The sequence below is a fragment of the Rattus norvegicus genome, chromosome 8 (genome assembly GCF_036323735.1).
Source record: "Rattus norvegicus strain BN/NHsdMcwi chromosome 8, GRCr8, whole genome shotgun sequence".
NCBI lineage: Eukaryota > Metazoa > Chordata > Mammalia > Rodentia > Muridae > Rattus > Rattus norvegicus.
In genome coordinates this window covers 132,035,915-132,057,710 of record NC_086026.1, presented here as the reverse complement: position 1 = coordinate 132,057,710, position 21,796 = coordinate 132,035,915, and the positions used below count along the sequence as shown (strand labels likewise).

The window sequence follows — 21,796 nt, the reverse complement described above, 5'->3', positions numbered from 1 at the left end:
GTTACATACTGCATAACATTTTTGTTTTATTCATTTGGTGTTGATGTTTTGAGAAGTCTGATGGGTAAATAACTGAGGCTATCTCTGAACTCCTTATACCCTTTTCCTCCTCCTCTTCCGCCTCTTCCTCCTCCTCCTCCTCCTTCTCTCTCTCTCTCTCTCTCTCTCTCTCTCTCACACACACACACACACACACACACACATACACGTGGGGGAGGGGGAGAAGGAGGGAGAAAGGGAGAGGGAGAGAGAAAGAGTGTGTGTAAATGGGTGAATAAATGAACGAATGTGCCTGTAGAGTCTGGAAGGCAGCTTTGGATCCCTTAAAAATGAAGATAAAGGCAGTTGTGTGCTACCCAATGTGGGAGATGGGAATTGAACTCAGGTCCTCTAGAAAAGCAGTAAGTGCTCTTAAGCATGGGGCCATCTCTCCAGCTGAGAAAAGAGGGGTTTTCTTTGTTGTTGTTGTTTAGAAGTAAACTACCACCTGATTCGGTATCTAATAAACATGTCCAGCATTGTGACCTGCATGTGGCTGAGAATAGCTATGAATGCAGCCTGACATACAATCATAAACTTACCTAGCACATTTTTTGTACTTATTTTGTTTGTTTGGTGCTTTTTCTTTTTGTGCAACTTGACAGCACCATTCTCAAGTGTGAACTTTGTAGACCCCAAAGACATTGTACAATGTCAAAAAGCTAGATACACCTAAAAATATTCTTTGCCTTATATTTTGTTTTGGCTGACATTTAAGGAGGAAAGAGTGGTACATTTTTTTCTTTTTTACTTTTGTAATTTCAGATCGTGTCTAACATTATTAATGCTTATGCAAGTAGCCTAAAAAGCTAGGCATGTTGACCAATATCTATAATCCTAGCACTTGGAAATGGTGAGGTAGGAGAATCATGAATTCCAGGCTAGCCTGGGTAGTAGTACTGCCTTTTAAAACAACAAAACAATCTAAATTCTGTTTTCTATGCAAAAAAACCATGTATCAACTATTTCCTCTTACAAGTTTTACACCTGGCTGTCCATAGACTAAGGAGAAAGCAATCTGATAAGAAAAAAAAAAAGGTCATTTGAATAATGCAGTGTAATGGAAAGATCACTAGACTCTTGGCCAACTGTTGACTCTGCTATGCTTAATGAGTGACTTATGTGACCAGGACACCACGTGACACTCTTCAGTGAGGGCAGACTATAAACCAACCTATGAATTCACAGAAGTACTGACATAATGTATAGGAGAGCACTTGAGCTGCTTCAAAAGAACACACGCCAAATTATCCCAGACTTGGTTCTTCTCGAACAGTTCTATACTGAAAAATTCATGTACTCTGGAGATCTATGTAGTAGATGCTTGTCAAGTATTGAAGAGATTTGGACATAAATCAACATTAAGTTACTGATCACATTTTAGATACATTCAAGCAAAGTATAGGCAACTATTGCATCTCTGGTTCAAACAGTACTCTGGATTGGCTGTTCGAGCTTTTAGCCCTCTTGTCTAAGAGAGAGAGTAAACAAATGTATAAATTGTATGAATATTTGGTGCCTAAGCAGTGTCACAATAAATCCTCACTTTTTGGCTTCAAAAACCATAAGGGAGTCAATGAAGGGAAACAAAATTCTCAGAGAAGGTATCTATGAGGTACCTAAGTACTTTATCTACAAACCTCATGAAGTATAAACACTCAAAATAAAACAATTATTCAGAGAGGCTGAGCAACCCGCCCAGGACACAAAGCCAGTAGAGAGTTTAAGAAGTTAATCCATGTCTGCTTTGACTAAACTACCTGAGACCTCTCTTCTTTACTCCAGATGTAACTGACCAGCACGTAGACAGGAGAGACAGAGAAAGCCTTCTGGCAGAAAGATAAATGCAAACCCAAGACTGGAGTTAGCAAAGGAGCAGCAACCTTAAGCATGGCTCACAGGCAGTAAAGTTACAAAATTATAAAGAACTTACAATTCAGGTGGCTAAAAAAATGTGGACTTGAAACTGTAGTCAATAGAGTAGGCGTGGAATTGCAACTGGGGATTGGAGGATGAGCAGAGTGCATGCAGAAGGTGAGGCTTTAACAAGGCAGAGATGAGCTGAGCAAAGTGTGTGACATTGTACAAAGAGTTATTTAATATCCAAGCACGATAACACTTCTGGAACTTATATACCAATACGTCCTCAATACAGTAACTTTCTTTTCTTTTCTTTGAGACAGGGTTTCTCTGTGTAGCCATAGCTGTCTTGAAACTCACTCAAGACCAGGCTGCCTGAGTCCCACTGCCTCTGTCTCCTGGGTGCTGGTTTAGATGAAAGGCAAGGCCCACCATCACCCAACAAAGTAACTTCTCACAAGGCTCTTTTAGACATTTTGTTAAAAGTCCTATTATTCTTAGATAGGTCAGCAACTAATTCAGCTACAAGTACCTCTAAAATAGGATATTCTTTGCCCATGGGTTATATTTAAAAGTTTAAATAGGATGGTTAAAAAGGAGATGAACACAGACTCCAACTCACGAACTCCTGGCCTAAGAAAAACTTGCCCTCAAGGTCTATCTTCACATTTATGAAACATCCAAACCCTAAAGACTGATAGACATGTCCATCTAGCCCCAGACTCAGTTTCCACTTCAATACAAAACCATCATTCCCACTTCTAAAGAATACATTTTCCTTCTATGTACACGTAAAATGGTGTCTGCCTGAACTGAAGTCTGGACTGCAGAGGATGGTAAGGATGGAGTATAAACACTCACATTTTCAAAATTAAAAAAAAAAACAATTATTCACAGAGGTTGAATAACTTGCCTGGGACACAAAGAGGATGCCTGCCTATATTAAGGTCTGGACTAGTGAGACTTAGTGCCTGGGCAGTTTAAAAACAATCTTCCTAACTCTTATGTTATCCATCTCAACTATTCTTCGATGCAGGAAAACTCAACAATATCCTGTAACTCAAGGCTGAGCTGCTTCAAGGCAAGGCTCCAAATTGCTAAAACACACCTGAGACCTAGTGTAAGATCATGTTCAGCCCTTCAACAACTATCAGGTGGACAATAACCTAATTTGCCAGTAAAGTACCACGTGACTCTGGCCCGACATAGACCAATATACTTGGCTTCAACTGTCACCAAAAAGGTGATTATTCACTTTACAAAGGAAAACTAATTAAAAGAAATGTGGAGGGAAGTGTGGTTTTCAAAGAGAACTGCAGCCAGAAGAAGAGGCACAAAGGGTGAACTGAAGAAAAACAGGAAAAGTGTTGGGCAGCTGGCCTCCCTCCAAATTCTGTACTCCTAACTTTACACTTTCAGTTGTTCATCAGGAACACTCAAACTACATTTATTTCCCTGCGAACGAATTGGGATGCCTCTGTCTAATTAACAGGATATTTTAACTTGGCTTTTCACGTTATATTTGCTTCCGCTACTAAAGGCATTCCCAGACTATGGTCCGTGGTAAATTATTAAAGCGGTTAGGGCAAAGTTATTCATAAACAAGAGTACGGGTGCAGAGAGTAACAGCAAGAGAAATTGTCCCCCACCCATTTAACCCAGGACGAGCCAAAGAGCTTATAAATGTCTATTTTCTGCACCTCTATACAACCAGAGGTTGGGTTTCAAAACCTCAAATATCTGGCATTGCTAAAAGTCAACATTGCTACGCCAAAACTAGAGGCGAGTCTATAGCTGTCAACGCATTCTGCTGAAAAAAGCACAGTAAATTCGACCGGCCCTTCGGACGTCTGACTAAATTATTGCTGCGCCCTAAGAAGGACCCGTCATTGCGACGACTCCCAGGCTCAGAAAGCCAGAAACCAAGAGAAAGGTTTGCTCTGCCTGCGAACGCTAGAGCACTCCCGGACGTCCAGTCAAAAAGGCCTCTCCCGGAGGCCACCCAGGGAAAGTTGTCTGCAGCAGCTCCTGGGGCTACGGATTCCAGCTCGGCTCACCGCGCCAGGCCCAGAGGCGGTTGACACTGCGGGACACCGGCCTACGCTGCAGCCAGACTGGACGGAGAAAGCCCAGCCCCGGGGCTGGGCCAGTGCGGGCCGCACACACCCGGGCCTCAGCGCCCGCTCGCCCTTCCTGTCAGCGGCCGCAGCACACGGGACTTACAGCTTCAGATGCTCGTAGGCTGTGGCCGCCATCGTGCACCTTCCTCCGCTTCGCTCCACCCGCAGTGTACCCCGATGCCACCACGGCGCCGGTGCGACCGCTCCCCAGGTGCGGTGGCCAAGGAGCCTCGGCCTGGTCCCACCCCCTCCCGGGTCCACCTCTCGGGCGAGCACGGGAGCCGGTGGCGGACAAACCAGTGAGCCAGCCGGGATCTGCGAGGTACGCCTCCGATGAGCGGATTGGAGCAGACCAAAGAACGGAGTGACGTCGCCTCTGGGGATTGGTGTAACGCGTTGCGGAGAAAGGCGGAGTCCGGTTAGCGTTGCGCTGAGTTGCGACATTCAACAAACCGACGAGACTGGAGAGTTAGAAGCAGGAAGCGTATTGAAGCTGTGTAATTGGAGATCAGTCATCATAGAAGAGGCCCCCTCAGCACTGGGCCAGTGGCGCAATGGATAACGCGTCTGACTACGGATCAGAAGATTCTAGGTTCGACTCCTGGCTGGCTCGAAATGTGCGTTCCTTTTTCTTCCTATACTGTATACGTTTTGAGTTGAGCGTTGCAAGGCCTGCTTGTAAAGGATCGTAGCTAGTGTCAAGATCAAATATGTTGCATCTTAATGTTGCTTTGCTCAAAATAATACCTTCTTAGCTGTATTTGAAACCCGGAGTTATCCAAAATGGCTTGCAAAATTTCTAGCGCCCCTGTTCTTAAAATTACGCAGGAGTCTGTATACCGCTAACACGAAAACATTCTGATTGAGAGTGGAGGTTTGCAATCAGGGATATGCGTGGCCAATGTCTTCCCACCTCACCGAAAGCTCCTAGCAGGTAGAACCCAGGCCGCACCGACAAGAGAAGGGCGTCGATTCTGCTCTGCAAGACAGTTCCGCAGACCTGGGACCTCTACCGGCGGCCTTGGCTAGCTCCGCTTGCAAAGCCAACCTAGCCTCCATTGCACAAGGAAACCTTAAAAATTCGGGGATTTCGCAGTAAGAGGCCCAGAAAAACGCATGACTATTCACTTTACGTAAGACCTGAGAGCCAGAAACAGATGTGACGAAGGTGGGTGGGAGAGCGGGGCTCAGCTATTCGTTAACCAGTCATTCGATGATTAAGTTGCCCTAGATAACATACCCCACTCCCCGAGAGTTTATTAAAACTGTATCAAATACAGGAAATTATTAGGGGCAGAATCAGAGCAGGGGCCAAGGGGCGTGGCTCACTCTTGGAGTCCTGACTGCTGGATATAGAACAGGCCAGATACCTGCCTCTGCTTTCCAGAGTGCTGGAATTTAAGGTACAAGACATCACACCAGGCTTCTACACTTCTGAGGTTTTAGTTTGCTGTTAATGACGTTATGGTGAGTTGTTTTTCCGAGACCGGGTTTCCCTGTGTAGCTTTGACTATCATGGAACTCGCTTTGTAGCCCAGGCTGGGCTCCAACTCAGAGATCCCTGCCTCTGCCCCCTGAGTACTGGGATAAAATCATGCACCACCACTGCCCGGCTAACAGTTATTTTTTTGTTTGCTCTTCAATTTTTTGTCTGAAATTTAAGGTCATTAAGTTGTTGCCAGTTTTAACGCTTAAAAAAAAATGAGGGTTTAGTTTTTTGTTTAGTTTGTTTTGTTTTGAAGGGGGTGTGTGGTGTGTGTTTGTGACGAGCAGGGGTGGAGTGGGGAGGGGAAGAGAGAGAGAGAGAGACTGACAGACTGAGGCCTACTTATATAAGACAGGGGGCCTTTACTTGGCTATGGAAAATGGACTTGGGACTCTGATTCAAGCTCCCAAGGTGTTGAGATTATAAGCCCCACCAACCACACCTGGTTTAAGAGTTCTTGTTTTAAGATGTCCTATTTGGGTGGATAAGTGGACATTTTAAAGGTCCATCTCATAGGCATTTAGCTTTTGGTATGTATTTTCAAATTGTTCTGTGGAAAAATTAGAACAATATACCCTCTGTCACCATATGTTTCCACACATGCTAATCAACATTAGACATTTATGTATACATATAAATTAGATATCCAAGTCTGATGTGGTGGCATATACCTAAAATTCTAGAATTAGAGACAGAGAGGCATTGATCTAGGGACCCCATCTATAAATAAAATAAGGCATCCACATACGGCTCTACCGGGCTAGAAGTATGAGATCACCTTGGAACTGGGTACAGCCACCCAACAAGGCAGGTGCTTGTAACAGAATGCATGTCCTCTGCAAAAGCATAGCAGCTCTTTGGTTATTACATATTAGCCTTTCTGCCAGTGTATTCTTTACCCTTTCCTTATAATAGATTCTCACTCTTACATTCCCATTTTACAATTAGTACATATGTGCTTTTTAAAGTTTATAGTTGAGTTTTTTTTTTTACCTTAGTCTGCTTGTATTTTATCTTGTTGATCACCCTGACGTAATTAACAATTCTTAAAACTTATCAAACTGATCGGTAACTTCATGCTTCTCTAAGCACTTTATTTAGACAAATTTAACCAACCCACACAACTTCATAAGGTAAATTCAGTTGTTATCCCATTGTACACGGCATTTGCTACTTTGTAGGTTTTCTCTCTTCCACCCTTCTCTACTCCTTTTCTTTCACCCTTTCAATCCCCTAACACTAGATAGGAGAAAAGGGGATAAAGGGGAAAGGGGGTTAGACTACTTCCTGCTGATTAGTGGTGTTCCGCTCCCTGGAGCAAGTTTGATATTTGCCAGCAGGATGTCTAATGTCATTGAAGTGGAAACTTAAGGGTTCTTTGGAGAGTCAATTGTGTTAGATGGTGTTCTGTTGGAGAAACCTGTAAAAGAGTGTTTTTGGTTTTTTTGTGGGGGGGGTTGTCTTTTGTTTGTTTGTTTGTTTGTTTGTTTTGGAAGTGGACACAAGTCAAAGACTAAAGCAGACTCAAGAAAGAATGAATGTTTCACTAAATCAGACACAGGAGAGAGGATGTTCTGTTAAGGCAAACATGTAGAAGGACTTGCAATGAAAGATTCTTTGTTAACCACACACACATATTGGTTGGTCTTACATTGTGTAGTTGAGCTCCATTTGTTGGGACTCTGTGGACTCGGGCTGACTGGAGGCACGTGATGAGGCAAGACCTTTGCTGAGGCAAGGCACATGGAGGACACACAATGTTTGACGGGTGTAAATAGGACAGAATGACAGAGACAGCTTGGCTTGCAGGTACAGCTAGGTGTGTAATGAATGTGTGTCTCCTGTCTTCGCTGATCTTTGCTTCTCTGAGAGGCACAGCCGAGAACTTCTCTTGGTGTTTTTGTTGGTCTCCCCTGTTGACTCTGAGGCCTAGATGTCTCTGTTAGGTTGTATCACCATTGTTAACCTGATTCTATCGAACTAGACTACTGGTGTTATCTATAAAATGTTCACGAGTGGATCAAGTCGTCTTTGTCTGTTAACCTGTGAACTGAACTGTCGATTTTCAGACAACACAGACAGGAGTTGCCCTAAAGAACCTTTCTAAATAGGTCCAATTTTTTTATATCTTTTTTTCCTACTATCTCTGGTGGGTGGTGGGCTATAATGGAGGTTAAAATCTTTAAAAGCCATCATTAAAATTAAGATTTTAAGAAATTAAAGTTATACTTATTCTTGTTTCTTCTTTGCACCTGACTATTTAACAAACCACAAACAACAGCAAACAACACCATCCAACCACCAAATAGCAACCTACACCACCTCTTGGGGCCCCCCAAAAAGTCCCCAGAATTCCAAACATCACACAACTGCAGAAGCGATCTGCTGCTGTCAAAATCATGCCTCTGCGAGAGTACAAGACACACAGTCACCTGGGGTAAAGCAGCCCTAGATCCCCACATCTGGGATTAAAACAAAAACATATACCCATAATATTTCTGTGTCTTTTAAAAGAGCCAAAATTACAAAGTTCCCACTCAGACCCCATTTTTCCAGGAAAGGAAACTAAACTTGCTTAAGGTCGTGAGCTCTTAATTTTAAAGCAGGCCAGATAGGGGCTGAGTGAACTCCCAGAGGACCCCACAGTGGGAAGGAAGGTGGTCACATGTGTTTTGGTATGTCAGTTCATTTCTATCCCTGATTATCCTTCAGCTCACCAGCTCCCAGTTCATTGGATAGTTCCCCGCCGCCACCACACCCCTCTCTCTTTATTTGAGTGTTCTGCTACATATACATCTTCAGGCCAGAAGAGGGCACCAGATCCCCTTATAGATGGTTGTGAGGCACCGGGCGGTTGCTGGGAATTGACTTCTGAAAGAGCAGCCAGTGCTCTTAACTGCTGAGCCATCTCTCCAACCCCATCTCTTTTAATAAAATGGTATTAAATTGTAGCCTGCTTCATAAGGCTTTCGTAAAAGAATACTTCCAGTTGATTAGCCACTGGCCTGCAGAGGGCTCCTTAGGCTCTCTAAACAGGTTAAAAACTCAGAAGTTTGGCCTTTCTACATTAATTGAGGCCTCTGTGAACATCCAATGAGATTGAAAGATGGAGAGTAATTCAGACAGAATTAGGAGTGTGTGTGTGCGTGTGTGTGTGTGTGTGTGTGTGTGTGTGTGTGTGCACATGTACACATATGAACATAGGCATGTAAAGGTCAAAGATCAAGCGATTTTTCTCAGTTTCTGTCTGCCTCGTTTACAAGTGTGCACCACCATTCCTAGTATTTTCTATATGAATTCTGGGGATCAGACTCAGGTCTTCATCTTATATCAAAGCACTTTACCAACTGAGCCATCTCTCCAGCCCTCTTCTACGATTTTTAAAGACCAAACTCAGGTTCTCAAATAGGCATGTTCAGAAAAGGAAATACTTTAAAGGTGAGTAAATACAAATTCGCACCTTTAGCCTAATTTCCTTGTAGTGCACCTGTGTGACTTATGTGCACACAGCTTTTTGGAAATTTTGCATTCCCGGAGAGTCTAATTTGCAGATTACTAGCATCGCTGCCGCCCAATTTGCACTGCAGCATCTGCCTGCTGAGCCCCTAGACTCGTGGACCTTCCGCTCTACGTGACATACTATGCCCTAGCCATTTGTCTTTGAAACTTTCTCAACGGATGATACATGTATGTAACTTAGTGGTAACAGATCCTTAGACTATCTGGCACACTTGTGGGAAACCACATTACCTGCTCTTCTCTAGTAAATACCACAGATCGAGCCCTTCTGAGTGAGACCTTCAGTATATGCTCCCTGACCTTTTTCAACACACGGTACATGTGCCTACCCACTCAACTTCAGGAACCTCACTTTTAGCACTGCCTGAAGAAATGTCATCCCATGGATACTACTTCATCTCTCCCCCAGCAACCCTCCCCCAAAGGAACTTGACTTAATCCAAAGGAGGCTGAAGAATGGTCCCTTCCAAAATGTCCTAATACCCAGGATCTATGATTATGTTATTATGCAAAGCAAAAGGAGATTTCAGATTAAGGATCCAGAGATAGGGAGATTATTCTAGATTACATGGACACACCCAAATGTAATCCCAAAAGTCATTCATTCACAAGGAGGAGGCTCAGAGTGGTACAACCCCAGCCACAAATATGAAAGCCCCAAGAGCCGGAAAAACTTGTTTGAACACTTGGTCCCCAGTAGGTGGCACTGTTTGGGCGGGAAGTTGTGGAACCAGTGGGGCTGTGATCTAGCTAATGGAAGTGGGTCCTTGGGGGCAGGCCTTGAAGGTTCTTCCCTAACACTGCTTTCTGGTGGCCAGGATGCAAAGGGCTTCTGCCTTGTGCTTCTACTGCTACTGAGTCACTGATCATCACGCCTTCTCTATGTCCCTTGAAACCATGAACCCAAAGAAACCTCTCCTCCCTTAAGCTTCTCTTGCCAAGCTTTCTGTCACAGCAATGAGAAAAGGGACACTGAAGGCAGAGCTTCTTCCCTAACCACTCTGAAAGGTAACCTAAGGTAGGAGAACTATAATACATGTGGGTTGTACAGTATTTTATTTGAATAGAAACCAATACAAACCCCAACAGAGAGCAGTGACTAGGTCCTCCTCACAGCCTCATGATGAGGTTTTATGGACAGGCCTTAATGAACAATACCATAGAAGATGACAATCTCCAGCAGCAAGAGGGGTCAAGACCTCTCTCTGGATGGCTGTCTGGAATGGGCCTGGTCTTGTTCCTGCTGTTTACTGGCCACTCATCTTGGACGGTTACTTCCCATTCCATGCCTTAGTTGTCTACAAGAAGAATAATAAAGAACATAGGGTGTGCAGGATAAGGCCTGATGGAGAGACACAGTCACTGTCGCTACTGTTTCAATCATGGGGCTAAACGGTTTCTTCCACTGTCTTGGCTCCAAGGTGTTCAAATGCCTGAAGGTGGTTGGATTTGATGATGATACCACTCCCCATTCCAAGTTCCAGGGTGTCATAATGGTAGAGTGATATTGACAGTGGCAGAAGCGTTTATGAGATGGAAACCAGCATACACTTCTGTGATGGTTCCTATATGCTGGCCCAGGGAGTGGCACTATTAGTGTGGCCTTGTGGAGTGGGTGTGTCACTGTGGGTGTGGGCGTTAAGACCCTCATCCTAGCTTCCTGGAAGCCAGTCTTCCATGAGCAGCCTTCAGATGAAGATGCAGGACTCTCAGCTCCTCCTGTACCATGCCTGCCATGTTCTTCCCTTGACGATAATAGACTGAACTCTGAACCCGTAAGCCATCCCCAATTAAAATGTTGTCCTTATAAGAGTTGCCTATGTCATAGTGTCTGTTCACAGCAGTAAAACCCTAACTGAAACAACTTCATATCAGAACTTTTTTCTTCTCAGGAAGCTAGTCTACCAGTATGTCACATGCCCTCCCCCACTTTCCTACACCACTGTATCCAGCATTCTTACATGGATTACGAGAACTGAACTCAAGTCCTCATGCAAGCACTTTACTGACAGAACTCTCTCCACCTGAGAGTTTTTACAAGTGTATTCTGCAACCAGAGTTTGAAGGCAAGTCCCACCCACACTGTTCTTTGCAAGGGATCTAACTGGTAGACCGCACTCTCACTGAGTGAGAAAGGGTACTTGGAACAGTGTGTAATGCCTGCAAAGGATTGTGAATCCTGAGTCTTTACAATCCTGTTTCATATTTTGTGTGATTTAAGGCCATACAAAACCATGGCCATACTGAAAGTTTCAAAACATTGATTTTTCTGCCAGCCACCTGGGATTCAACACTGGCCCCTCACAGGACTCAGCTGAGAGGAGTTCACTTAGGCACTAGCAAGGAGAATGTAAAGTCTTGTCATACTTAACAGGAAGCCAGTGACTCTGTTAAGGCTGAAAGGTCTTCTGAAACCTAGGGGTCAGAATAAGGAGCGTGACGACAGAGACGAGTCCTGGATGTGGGACTGCCTCATCTCCTTGTTTTTATCCAAGGTACAAGAGTTGTACAGAGATCTTTAAAAAGCTATTTGCCCTTTCAAACACAAAGCACAGCCTCCCTACCAATTCACGGTGTTCCCTTCCTACTTACCTATAAGTATAACCTCCTTACAGCTCTATCTGGCCAAAATTTATAGAGCATTTAAAATCCCAGATAAGTGGATATATCTTCATGGTTTAGTGCACAGGCCTGAGAGAAACAAAGAATATGAGATCCCTACTGGTGCCTTCTCCAGCAAGCAATGAAGACAGTCCTGGGGCTTCTGGGAAAACTGCAAATTCCTTTATTGCTTTTTTGATAATATAAAATATAGTATTTGAAAACACATCTGAACCGCCTCAATCAGGAATTTCATTTAAAAATTAATCACAGATTTTAAATTATTCAATTTGCAAAAAAATCTCATCTATTTCTGACACTAATTCCAATGCAATTTTCATCAATCATCTTGAATCAAAATTAGACTATACCAGAACCTCAATGAAGGCAAAGACATATTGTCTCATTTCCTTTCCCTGCCAGCCTTGCCAAAGCCAACCTCGCTATCTAGAAGAGAAAAACCAGGGCTAGTCTCAGGGTCTACCTCTGTGGCCCTATATATTCATCGCTTTTATTTAAGGGGCGCTCTCTGTCTAGAACAGGAAACAAGTAACATCTGGCCAAAGGACAGACAATGGCGGCCAGTAGGACTGCAATAACCTACAGGTGTAGCTGGGCCTAGTCAAGAGTCCACATTCACATGTGGCAGGGGCTCTACGGACCGTGCTTCAGCACCCAAGCTAGCTGCTGGGTACCCAGCCTGACTGCTGACGTGAGACACTGCAGTGTTCCTGACACAAGTCATGGGGCACTCCCTGAAGATGAAACAGCAGATGGAAACCCATTTCACTCTGTTTTTCCAGTTTTACCCATTTGAACGTTCAAGGAGACACTGACCTGTGGCCTCAGGAAGTGATAGGCAAAGTTAATTATGTTCTTCAGTTCTGGGTGGGTTTTTTTTTCTTTCTCTTTTAAGTTTTTCTGAGTGAGGTCATGGCCTCATGTATTTGAGGACAGCCTTAAACTTCTACTTCACAAACTTCAACTTCTCAAATGTTGGGAGGACAGGTATGCCCACAGATCCACCTCGGAGGTGGTCCTAATGTTGTCAGCATGTGGTCTCCCTCTTAGCCTGGCTACCCCAGGACCAGTAATGCAGAGGCACACGAGGCAGAGAGTTGATTTCAGTTGCTTCTTCTCTCAGAAGGCCTCGTGCTGCAGCTGTACTGCTCAGCTGTAGTGAAGAGTTGGAGCTGGCCACTGCTGATACACCAACAGTCTCCATATGATGGATGAATTCCTCTCTGATCTGTGATTGGTGAAAACTATCTGTGAGGTATGTTTTGTGTGTGGGAAAAGGTAGAGAGAAATAACAAAGGAATAAAAACCAGACTAAAGCAGTGTACCTTATATTGGTTTCATCAAACCAAACGAATGTCTGTGCTGAGAGGTGGCCGAGAGAGATGCCTGTGAAACAAGCTCAGGCACTCCCTCTGGTGCTAGCTTTGAGATCTCACACACAACACTTTCCTTCTGGAAGGAGCTCTCTCCCAGGATATGGACTAGGATTCCCAACCTTTGACAGGGATCTGAGCGCATGAGATCCTCAGACTCGCCTTGAGGAAGCAACTCCAATGTCACAGACTGGAGGAAGCAATGAAAACACAGCACCAAGCATGGACAAGAAGCCTGGTGCCTGCACCAGTTCTCTCTGAGCTGGCTATATAGGACAGGGCAGGGCAGGGCAGGGCAGGGCAGGCCTCTGCCCCAGCTCCACTGCCTTAGGTGCAGCAGGAACTGCAGAGGCACAGCAGGGAGACCCAGCCTCCCAGATGTCTAAGCTTGGCTCTCTTTCACCAAGCAAACTCCAAGGTACAAAGCAAATATATGCAGTACTTCTTTCCTGCTGTAATGCAGTTAAGGGTTTGAAGCATCCTCAGAAGAACTAAAGCTCTGAAGTGGACAGAACTGTGAAGTCACAGCACAGGCTGTGTGAGGGTTATCTGGGTGCAGGCATTCTCCTGCTCACCTCCACCATTGTTTCTCTTTAGGGACACTGTGGAATATGCCCAACACAATCTGAAAACCTGTTTCCAGGGAGTAGGATGTGTCCAGTTACACAGACCCCATCTTGTGTCATGTGCAAGCTGGAGCATCTTCCTGAGTGATTTGGCGAGAGTGTGGCAATAGAGAAAAGCACTTGGAAAACACACGGACAGGATGGGGAGTGCACACTGCTGTGGTTAAAAGAATGATACCCTTCACACACACAGGAACTCAACTTCCTGTCCCTCCTCTTCCTGTGCCCCAGCTGTGGGGAAGCTCAGAAGTGCTACACAGACACCTCCCTGGGCAGGCTGGCCCCACATCCCCACTGTCTCTTTGCTAGAAGTGGTGCTGGTGGAGGGATGCAGGTGAGGGTCCTTTCTCCAGTCTCTTGACATGGCAGGAGTGACAGAACAGGTGGTCCTCCAGTGGATAGCAGCGGTGACCATCCTCATCATTGAGCTCCAGACCACAGTCCTGAAAGGAGGAAGAGTGTTCCATGAAAACAAAGCAGACTGCAAGAGTGATGTGAAACCACGGTCCACCCAGTCCCAGTCACCAAAGGACAGCTGTAGGCAGCTCCTGTCTGGAGAAAGAGCCAGTGGCTACCTGCCACCATGGAGCTCTGCAAATGCGATTGGCTGGAACTGAGATGAAGCTTCAGAACAAACACACACCAGGCTTCCAAGACAGAAGACCCAAAGAAGATGGCAAACTATCAACGAGTAGTTTTTATGGACTACAGGTTGAGATGATAATACTATGCATCTTTTAGGCTGGTTAATTAATCCCACACATCCCCCATCTTTTGAGATGATGTCTCATGTAGCCCAGGCTAGATATGCTCTGCAGTCAAGGATGACCTTGAACTTTTGATCCTCCTACCTTGAAGATTGGTACAGCTATGACCTCTGGCTTTTCTGACAGTCATGAGGCACTTACAGTTTTTTTCAATGTAGGATATCCCACAGGTCAGAGAAGCCCCACCCTACCCCCTCACCTTAATACCCACCAATTGATGTACCTATTTCCAAAAGGGGTTTCTCCACAATTTCCAGGGCTCAGTTCAGACAGAAGTTTCTGATGGAACATTCTGCACCCAGGAGGAAAGACATCTCTTCCCCCCATCCTCATCATACATGTGAGTGACAGTGTAACCTTGAACCCCACACTACATACAGTCCTCTGAGCTCTGTAACTTCAGGGTAGCAATTCCAAGCATCAGAACTTCTTCAGTTTGAATTTGTAATGCATAGAACTTCCTAACATGCATCTGTTATCACGCCCCCAGACAGACTTCAGATTGATCTTGGTGACCACTTCAGTTCCATGACCCAGGAGGTCTTTGCAAGGTAGGCTTTAGGGCTGGGCAGGAAGGGACCTACCTCACAGTGGTAGCACTCTACATGGTAGTCTCGGTCCATGGACACAACTCTGATGGTCTCATCTGAGCCCTGGGACAAATAAAAAAAAGCAAGACATGCAAAGAGGCCAGTTGTAAGTTCATGGAATACTACTGACAAAGCAACGGGGTGGGAAGAGATTGTAGGGTAATAGTGGTCTTCCAATGGGGACATTTCTTTTAACTTAATTGAATTTGATTGTTTACATAAGTATTTATTAGTGATTGCATTGCACAAGCACACACTTGTGTGCACATGCCTGTGAAGACCAGAAGTTTATGTTTAGTGTCTTCTTCCTTCACTCTATTTAATTTACTGAGGCAGGGTTTCAGGGATATTTATTTTTTTAAAGCCAAAGAAAAGACAAGTTTTCTGTCCCTCTGTTCATTAAAAGAGTTTGGCCTGGCTATCCAGACAAACAGGCACAAGAAACACCTGGGGTTAGGAAGCCAGCCAGGAGAAAGGGACAGTACTGGGCATTGGAGGAGTATGCTGAAAGGTCTAAGAACAGGTCAGAGATCGTCTGAGTGACTCAAGGGAGACAGTCCAGTCTTTTGAAGACCTATGAGCAGAACCAGAAAAGCATCTTACCTCTGGTGGAAGAATGGGAAGGCCACAGGCTGCACACTTGGGGGCCAGCACCCTGTAGGAGAAACAAAGGGAACACAGCGCACACTGTGTTGTAACCAGAGAATAAACGGTAACCCGGACCTGCCAGGAAGCCCTCATGGCCAGCACTCAGGTAATATGGAGCTAGGCTCACTCTTTGGAATAGTAACACTCCTCCTGGCTGCTACAGGAGCATCTGGCTGCCTCTTGCTCCCTTAGGAATAAAGGGGAAGCTGGTTGTTTGCTTCCTGCACAGCTACCGGGGCTGGTCTGACAGAGTGGTAGGCTAAGCCTGACTTGGCGCCTGGTGAAGTTGGGTAAAGCTGGGGCTACAGGCTTGTTGAATCCTCTGATTACCATTCTGTGTTCTGCTTTACCACCAAACACATTTCAAACCAGTTTCTGCATACTTTCCATTCTGCTGAGCTCAGTGGGCCTGTGTACAGGTTACCATCTACTCCCTTCCTCTCCCCTTACTTGTGATAATCTCGGACACAGTAGATCTTGTTCTCAGAGTCCACGGTGAAAGGAACCCCATCTAGACACTCATTGCAGATGACGCAGCGGAAACAGCCAGGGTGATAGGACTTCCCTAGGGCCTGTAGGATCTGAAGACACAAAGGAAACAACTCAGAGATGAAAGGAAGGAAGAGAGACATGGAGAAAGAGGAACACGTTGATTAAGGAGCCCAATGCACAGCTGTACCATAGCACAGACTCCACCTAGCCCACAGCTTGCCCTGGACAAAGGCTAAGAGGGGGCTGGCCTGCTTGACAGAAGAGGATCAAAGAGGAACCTATGCAGACTCTCAGTGCTGACTGGAGGAAATAAGAGACTCCTGTCTGATTCCTCCCTCATAGCAGGGAACTTGTTCTTTCCTAAGAAGCAATGCTAGGTAGGGCTAAGCCTGTCCTGGGACCCGAACATTGGGAAACAGCAATAAACCAGTTAAAGCTGGTCATAAAAGAATCCACCCCTGCTATGGAATGCAGTAAGTATATGGAAAAATGAAAGAAAATTCCAGGGTTGGAGAGATGGCTCAGAGGTTAAGAGCACTGACTGCTCTCCCACAGGTCAATTCCCAATAACCACTTGATGGCTGGAGACCATCTGTAATGGGATCTGATGCCACGTTCTGGTGTGTCTGAAGACAGCTACAGTGTACTCACATATATAAAATAAATAAGTAATTTAATTTTTAAAAGAAGAAAGAAAATTCCAGATGGAGCTAGGAGAACTTGGACAAAGCCTCCACATTGACTCGAGGTACCCTTCCATGCAGCTTAAATTCTGCAGTGTGACAACCTAGAGGCTGGCTGGAGCCCTGATCAATCAAATCCAAGCGTGACAGACGAAGTCCCTTTGTTGTCCTTCTTTTTAAAAACACAACTCAGGAAAAGCCCCAAAGGCCTCCTTTCTCTCAGTGTCATTTGATTTGGATGTGATAACTTGAACCACCATCCAAAACAGAAACAACCAAGACACAGAGGAAAGAGAGGAGGCAAACAGAAATGAAGAGATAGGAGAGGGGGAAGGGAGGAGAGGGGAGGGGAGGGGTAGGGAGCAAGCGGAAAGGGGAAGGGAGAGGGAAGGTACTGAGAGAAAGGACAGGAGGGAAGAAGAGAAGGGATTGAGAGGAGAGGAAGGAGGGGAGGAGAGGGGAAAGGAGGGGGGAGGAGAGAGGAAAGGAGGGGGGAGGAGAGGGGAGAAGAAAGGGAGGGAGGGGAAGAGAAAGAAAAAATAGAAGAAAGGAAGGAGGGAGACAGGAAGGAAAGCAAATCCTTGGTGAGGTCATTGTCAGTAACAGAACTCACTGGGAATGGCTGTAAAGTCCTATTCTCAAAGTGTGATCCCTGAATGTGCAACCTTAGCACTACCTGAGAGCTTGGTAAGAAGTGAGCGTTCTCAGACCCCACCCCAGACCTCCTCATCCAGAATCACCAGGCGTAATGTCTAGCGCCTGTTGTTTTAGGATGACCCGATGCATGCTATTAGAGTCGAGAGATTTCTGTAATTTGTAGCTAAAAGCATATTTGGTAATTCAGTGGGAGATTTACCTCTGCAATTACCTGGGCCATGAAACAGCAAAAATAACAGAACTATGACATCACCATGTACAGGAGTACCCAATACCAGACTGCAGGGAACACACAGAGCAGTCATCAACAGCTGGTATTAAGCCATGCAGAAAGCCTTCAAACAGGCCTAAGGAGGGGGACCTGAAACTTAGGCAAGTTCTGCAGGACACTGTAAGACTGGAAGAGATGTGCTACAACCCAGGTCCTTCCACTGGACGTCTGACTAGATAACTGGTACCACACATCCCAGCCAGGGATCACAGGAGAACTAGTCTGCTATCCCACCTTGGATCTCAGACTTCCTCATTACCCACTGGGCTTTACTACCCCTAAAACCCCTTTGGCAAAGGGCCAAAGAAGAGGAACAACTGCAGGGCTTCCAAAAGTCCACTTGGTAACTGGAATGCACTTCCTCTCAAAGGCAAATCCTTAGATTAGCTTAATTCTCACTGCCTTCAGTCAAATGAAAAGAAGATGCACTTTGCTACATCCTGGCTAGCTTCTAACATTCTGGCATTGAGGAACAGGATCTATTTCAGAACATACCCCTTTACTAACACGGTGTTTTCAGACAGTTTATACAGAGTTGGATGGCTGGGGATCTGCTACAGAGCTAAGTGGTGTCTGCAAGAGTCTTTCTGGGGCAAGAGAGATGGTGCATCAGTTAAGACAAGGGCTGGTTCGGTTTCCAGCACTGGCATCTGGTGACTCACTATCTACCTGTAACTCCAGCTCCAGGGGTTCTGATACCCTCTAGCCTCTGTGGTCACTCACATACATGTACACATACTAACACAGAGATACACATAAGTTTAAGAAGTAAAAAAAAATTTTAAATGTCTTTTTAAAGGACTCTGTATTGGAATTTTTGGCAGCAGATGAGAGTTCTGTCTTAAAGCTAGGAGTCACTCTTAGACAGGTAGAGGGGTATGGCTCTTGCCTGTCTACACACACACACACACACACACACACACACACACACACACACACACAAACACACACACACTCTTCAGTGTGGTAGTCTGAATGAGAATGGGTCCCATAGGCACATATATGAATGCTTGATCCCTAGTGGTGGAACTATTTAGAAGGATTAGATGTGGTCTTTGAGGATTCAAAAGCTCAGGTCATTCCCAGTTAGCTCTCTCTGCCTCCTACTTTTGAACAAGGATGTAAATCTTAGTTACTGCTCCAGTACCATGCCTGCCTGCCATGTTCCTTGCTAAGATAATCATGAATTCACCCTCTGGTGAGCCATAGTAAACTGTTTCTTCTATAAGCTTGCTTAGTAATGGTATCTATTCACAACAATAGAATTAATTAATTAGCTAATTAATTAATTAAGACACTCAGGGAAGCTTTGGCTAGTAATGAGGCTACAGCTGTTCCAGGGCTAAGCTCTGTTGTATACAAGGCCTAAATGGTAGCAGGGACTCCACATAAACAGGGAGAGTTCTGTTCACAGTTGCTTTATAAATGTTAGTGTATAACCAGGAAGAAAGCACATTTATCAAAGACATGTACAAGGGCTGAGAATGTAGCTCAGTTGGTAGAGTGCTTGCCTAGCATCCAGAGGCCCAAAGTTCAACACCCAGTACCAGGCCAGGCATGATGGAACCTGCCTTTAATCTCAGGACTCAGAGGCAGGTGTATCTCTCTAAGTCTGAGGTCATCTTGGTCCACATAGCAAAGAATTAAACATTCTTCAATTTCAAAAAATTAAAACAGGGCTGGAGAGATGACTCAGTGGTAAGAGCACTGCTCTTCCAGAGGTCCTGAGTTCAAATCCCAGCAACCACGTGGTAGCTCACAACCATCTGTAATAAGATCTGATGCCCTCTTTTAGTGTGTCTGAAGACAGCTACAGTGTACTTATATATAATAAATAAATATTTAAAAAATTAAATATATATATATATATATATATAAACATACCAAGCAACATGTAACCAGTGGTGATGAGTATCTGTAGTCCTAGCCTTCAGAGGTAAAGGCAGGAAAACCATAAGTTTAAGGTAATTTCAGTCATTTGGCAAGTTTGAGATCAGCCTGGGCTACATGAGACCACCTCAAAACAAAGCAAAAGAAAGGGAAAAACAAAAACCACATGCACAAGAATACTCTGAAATAGCAGAAGCTCTGTGCATAAGTAGTTCAAAAATGGCAAACACTCTAATTCATATACTATACAACAAAATCTACTATGAAATCTACTTAGAAACAAAAACAATGGAACTACTTATAGTGAACAAAGCATGTAAATCATATAATGACAGTTTCTTTTCTTCTTTTTCTTTCTTTGGTTTTTATTTGTTGTTTGCTTGTGTGAGACAGGTTTCTCTGTGTAGCCTGGCTATAGTAGAATTCACTGTGTAGACCAGGCTGGCTTTGAATTCAGAGATTTACCTGCTTCTGCCTCCCAAGTGCTGGTATTAAAGGCGTGCACCACCCCCGCCCAGCTCATATTTTTAAGTGAGGAAAGGAGTATCTTAAGAGTCTAGGTTCTACAATTCCACTTGTGTGATGTTCTGAAACCAGCAAACAAAGGGTAGCAATGGAGCCTGGAGCTGCTATGGCCTCTGTGAGAAAGGATCTCAGAGGAGGAAACAAAGGGACTTTCTGGGCTTCAACAATGTCTTACATTTTAAGTTGGAATGTGATTACATGGGTAGGTGCACAAGGAAAACTTCACTCATCAGTAGGACTTGTGCCTTTTATTCTGAGTTATTTCTTAACAAAAAGATGAAAGAAAATAATAAAAATGATCATGATTGGTAGTTCCCCTCTCCAGAATGAGATCACTGCATTAACACAAAATGGAATGAATGTTTCCAGCTCACTAACCATTTACCATGATTGACATATTAAGGACTGTTTTCTTTTTGCTGCCACTGGATTGAACTCAGAGCCTTCAGCATGCTCTGCAAGCAATGGGCCACTGTGTTTCTTCCCAGCCCAAGAAAGGAGCTTCTATAAGCTGCTGAACTCCTCAGAGGAACCCTCCATTCACTCAGGCCCAGATCTTTGGATTAACTTTTCCTGCCCCTTCAGACGTTCTTTAAGTGAAGATGAGCTCAGTGAATGAAACAAAACTCATCTAACAGGAAGTGGCTCCTAGGAAACAACACAAGGACCCAGCCTCTGAGAAACCCAGCTATGAGGACCATTCTTTGTTCCTCCCAGTATTAAGGATAGAGCACATACATGCTAGGCAAGCATGTTGACAGAGTTATGCTCCTAACTCTTACATTCTGACACTGAGCTCTACCCCTTGCTCTTACATTTCTGTTTCTGGTTTTTCACTTTACCAGTTTCCAATTGTAAACAATTTGTTGACCTCAGCACCGATTCCACAGAGAACATTATTCTCACTTATGAAACAAAAATTGAGACTCAGACAACCTAGAAGAACCAGTGGCCTAGCATAAAATGGGATAGGAAAGCCTAGGCCCTGTCCGTATGAATGCCAGGTGCTTTCTTAGGGACAACTTGTGCTGGAAGAAAAAAACCAACCACATTCATCTGACTGTACCTGACTCCCAAGTGACTGAGACCTCTGCAAGTAAAATAGGCTGCCCCTAGCACCTCATCGGGAAAGCCAATGATCACAGAGAAACCAGATGTAGGCCAGTGTGAGCTGAATCACGGCTGTGTGCATGGTTAAAATCGCATTGGTCCAAGCCAACAAAAGCGTCTATTAGAGAGGAACTGGCTGCACCAGGAAAGGACTTCTTTAAATAAAACCAGCAGTGACCAGAACCAGAAAGAGAACATTGTGTTCAATTATTAACGTCTTTCTAGCCTCCTTCCCAGGGCTCGCTCACCAGTGCTCACTTACCATGTCCATAATCAGGTGTCCACAAAGAAAACATCTGTCCGCAGACTGCTGAAAGCCAGAGTACTGTTGAGGAGAGACAAGAAAGATGAGTCAGCCACCTCCCCAGCTGCAGAGGGAAGGAGGGATTCCTGAGAAGCCTGTGATTCCCCTCAGGGTGTGAAACTGTGTGCTGAGTCCAGGGTAGTCCAGGGGCCCCCATCCTAGCAGCTGTATCTGGGCCCCTCGCCATGTTAAACTCTTGTGACACAGAGAGGCT

The 21,796-nt window shown here is 44.8% G+C and overlaps 2 protein-coding genes, 1 long non-coding RNA gene and 1 other non-coding gene across 7 annotated transcripts in view; 2 read left to right on the top strand and 2 right to left on the bottom strand.

Moving 5' to 3' along the window:
- Positions 1–4,246, bottom strand: part of Sacm1l (SAC1 like phosphatidylinositide phosphatase) — a 56,393-nt gene extending 52,147 nt beyond the window's left edge. For both annotated transcript variants that reach the window (NM_001357497.1, NM_053798.3), the window contains exon 1: positions 4,123–4,246. In NM_001357497.1, the coding sequence (NP_001344426.1) occupies positions 4,123–4,154 (32 nt within the window). In that variant the 5' untranslated portion in view covers positions 4,155–4,246. The remainder of the gene's footprint in view (positions 1–4,122) is intronic.
- Positions 4,247–4,458: 212 nt separating this feature from the next.
- Positions 4,459–21,604, top strand: LOC134480118 (uncharacterized). The gene is made up of 2 exons (XR_010054315.1): positions 4,459–10,799; positions 14,670–21,604. It is a non-coding gene; the product is annotated as an uncharacterized LOC134480118 (long non-coding RNA).
- Positions 4,560–4,632, top strand: Trnar-acg2 (transfer RNA arginine (anticodon ACG) 2). Its single transcript has one exon. It is a non-coding gene; the product is annotated as a tRNA-Arg (tRNA).
- Positions 11,787–21,796, bottom strand: part of Limd1 (LIM domain containing 1) — a 47,663-nt gene continuing 37,653 nt past the window's right edge. For 2 of the 3 annotated variants that reach the window (XM_039081663.2, XM_063265665.1), the window contains 5 exons: positions 21,541–21,603; positions 16,101–16,231; positions 15,606–15,657; positions 14,997–15,065; positions 11,787–14,088 (listed from right to left, as the gene is read on the bottom strand). In XM_039081663.2, the coding sequence (XP_038937591.1) occupies positions 13,951–14,088; positions 14,997–15,065; positions 15,606–15,657; positions 16,101–16,231; positions 21,541–21,603 (453 nt within the window). In that variant the 3' untranslated portion in view covers positions 11,787–13,950. The remainder of the gene's footprint in view (positions 14,089–14,996; positions 15,066–15,605; positions 15,658–16,100; positions 16,232–21,540; positions 21,604–21,796) is intronic. The other variant, NM_001112737.3, reaches the window with a different exon arrangement.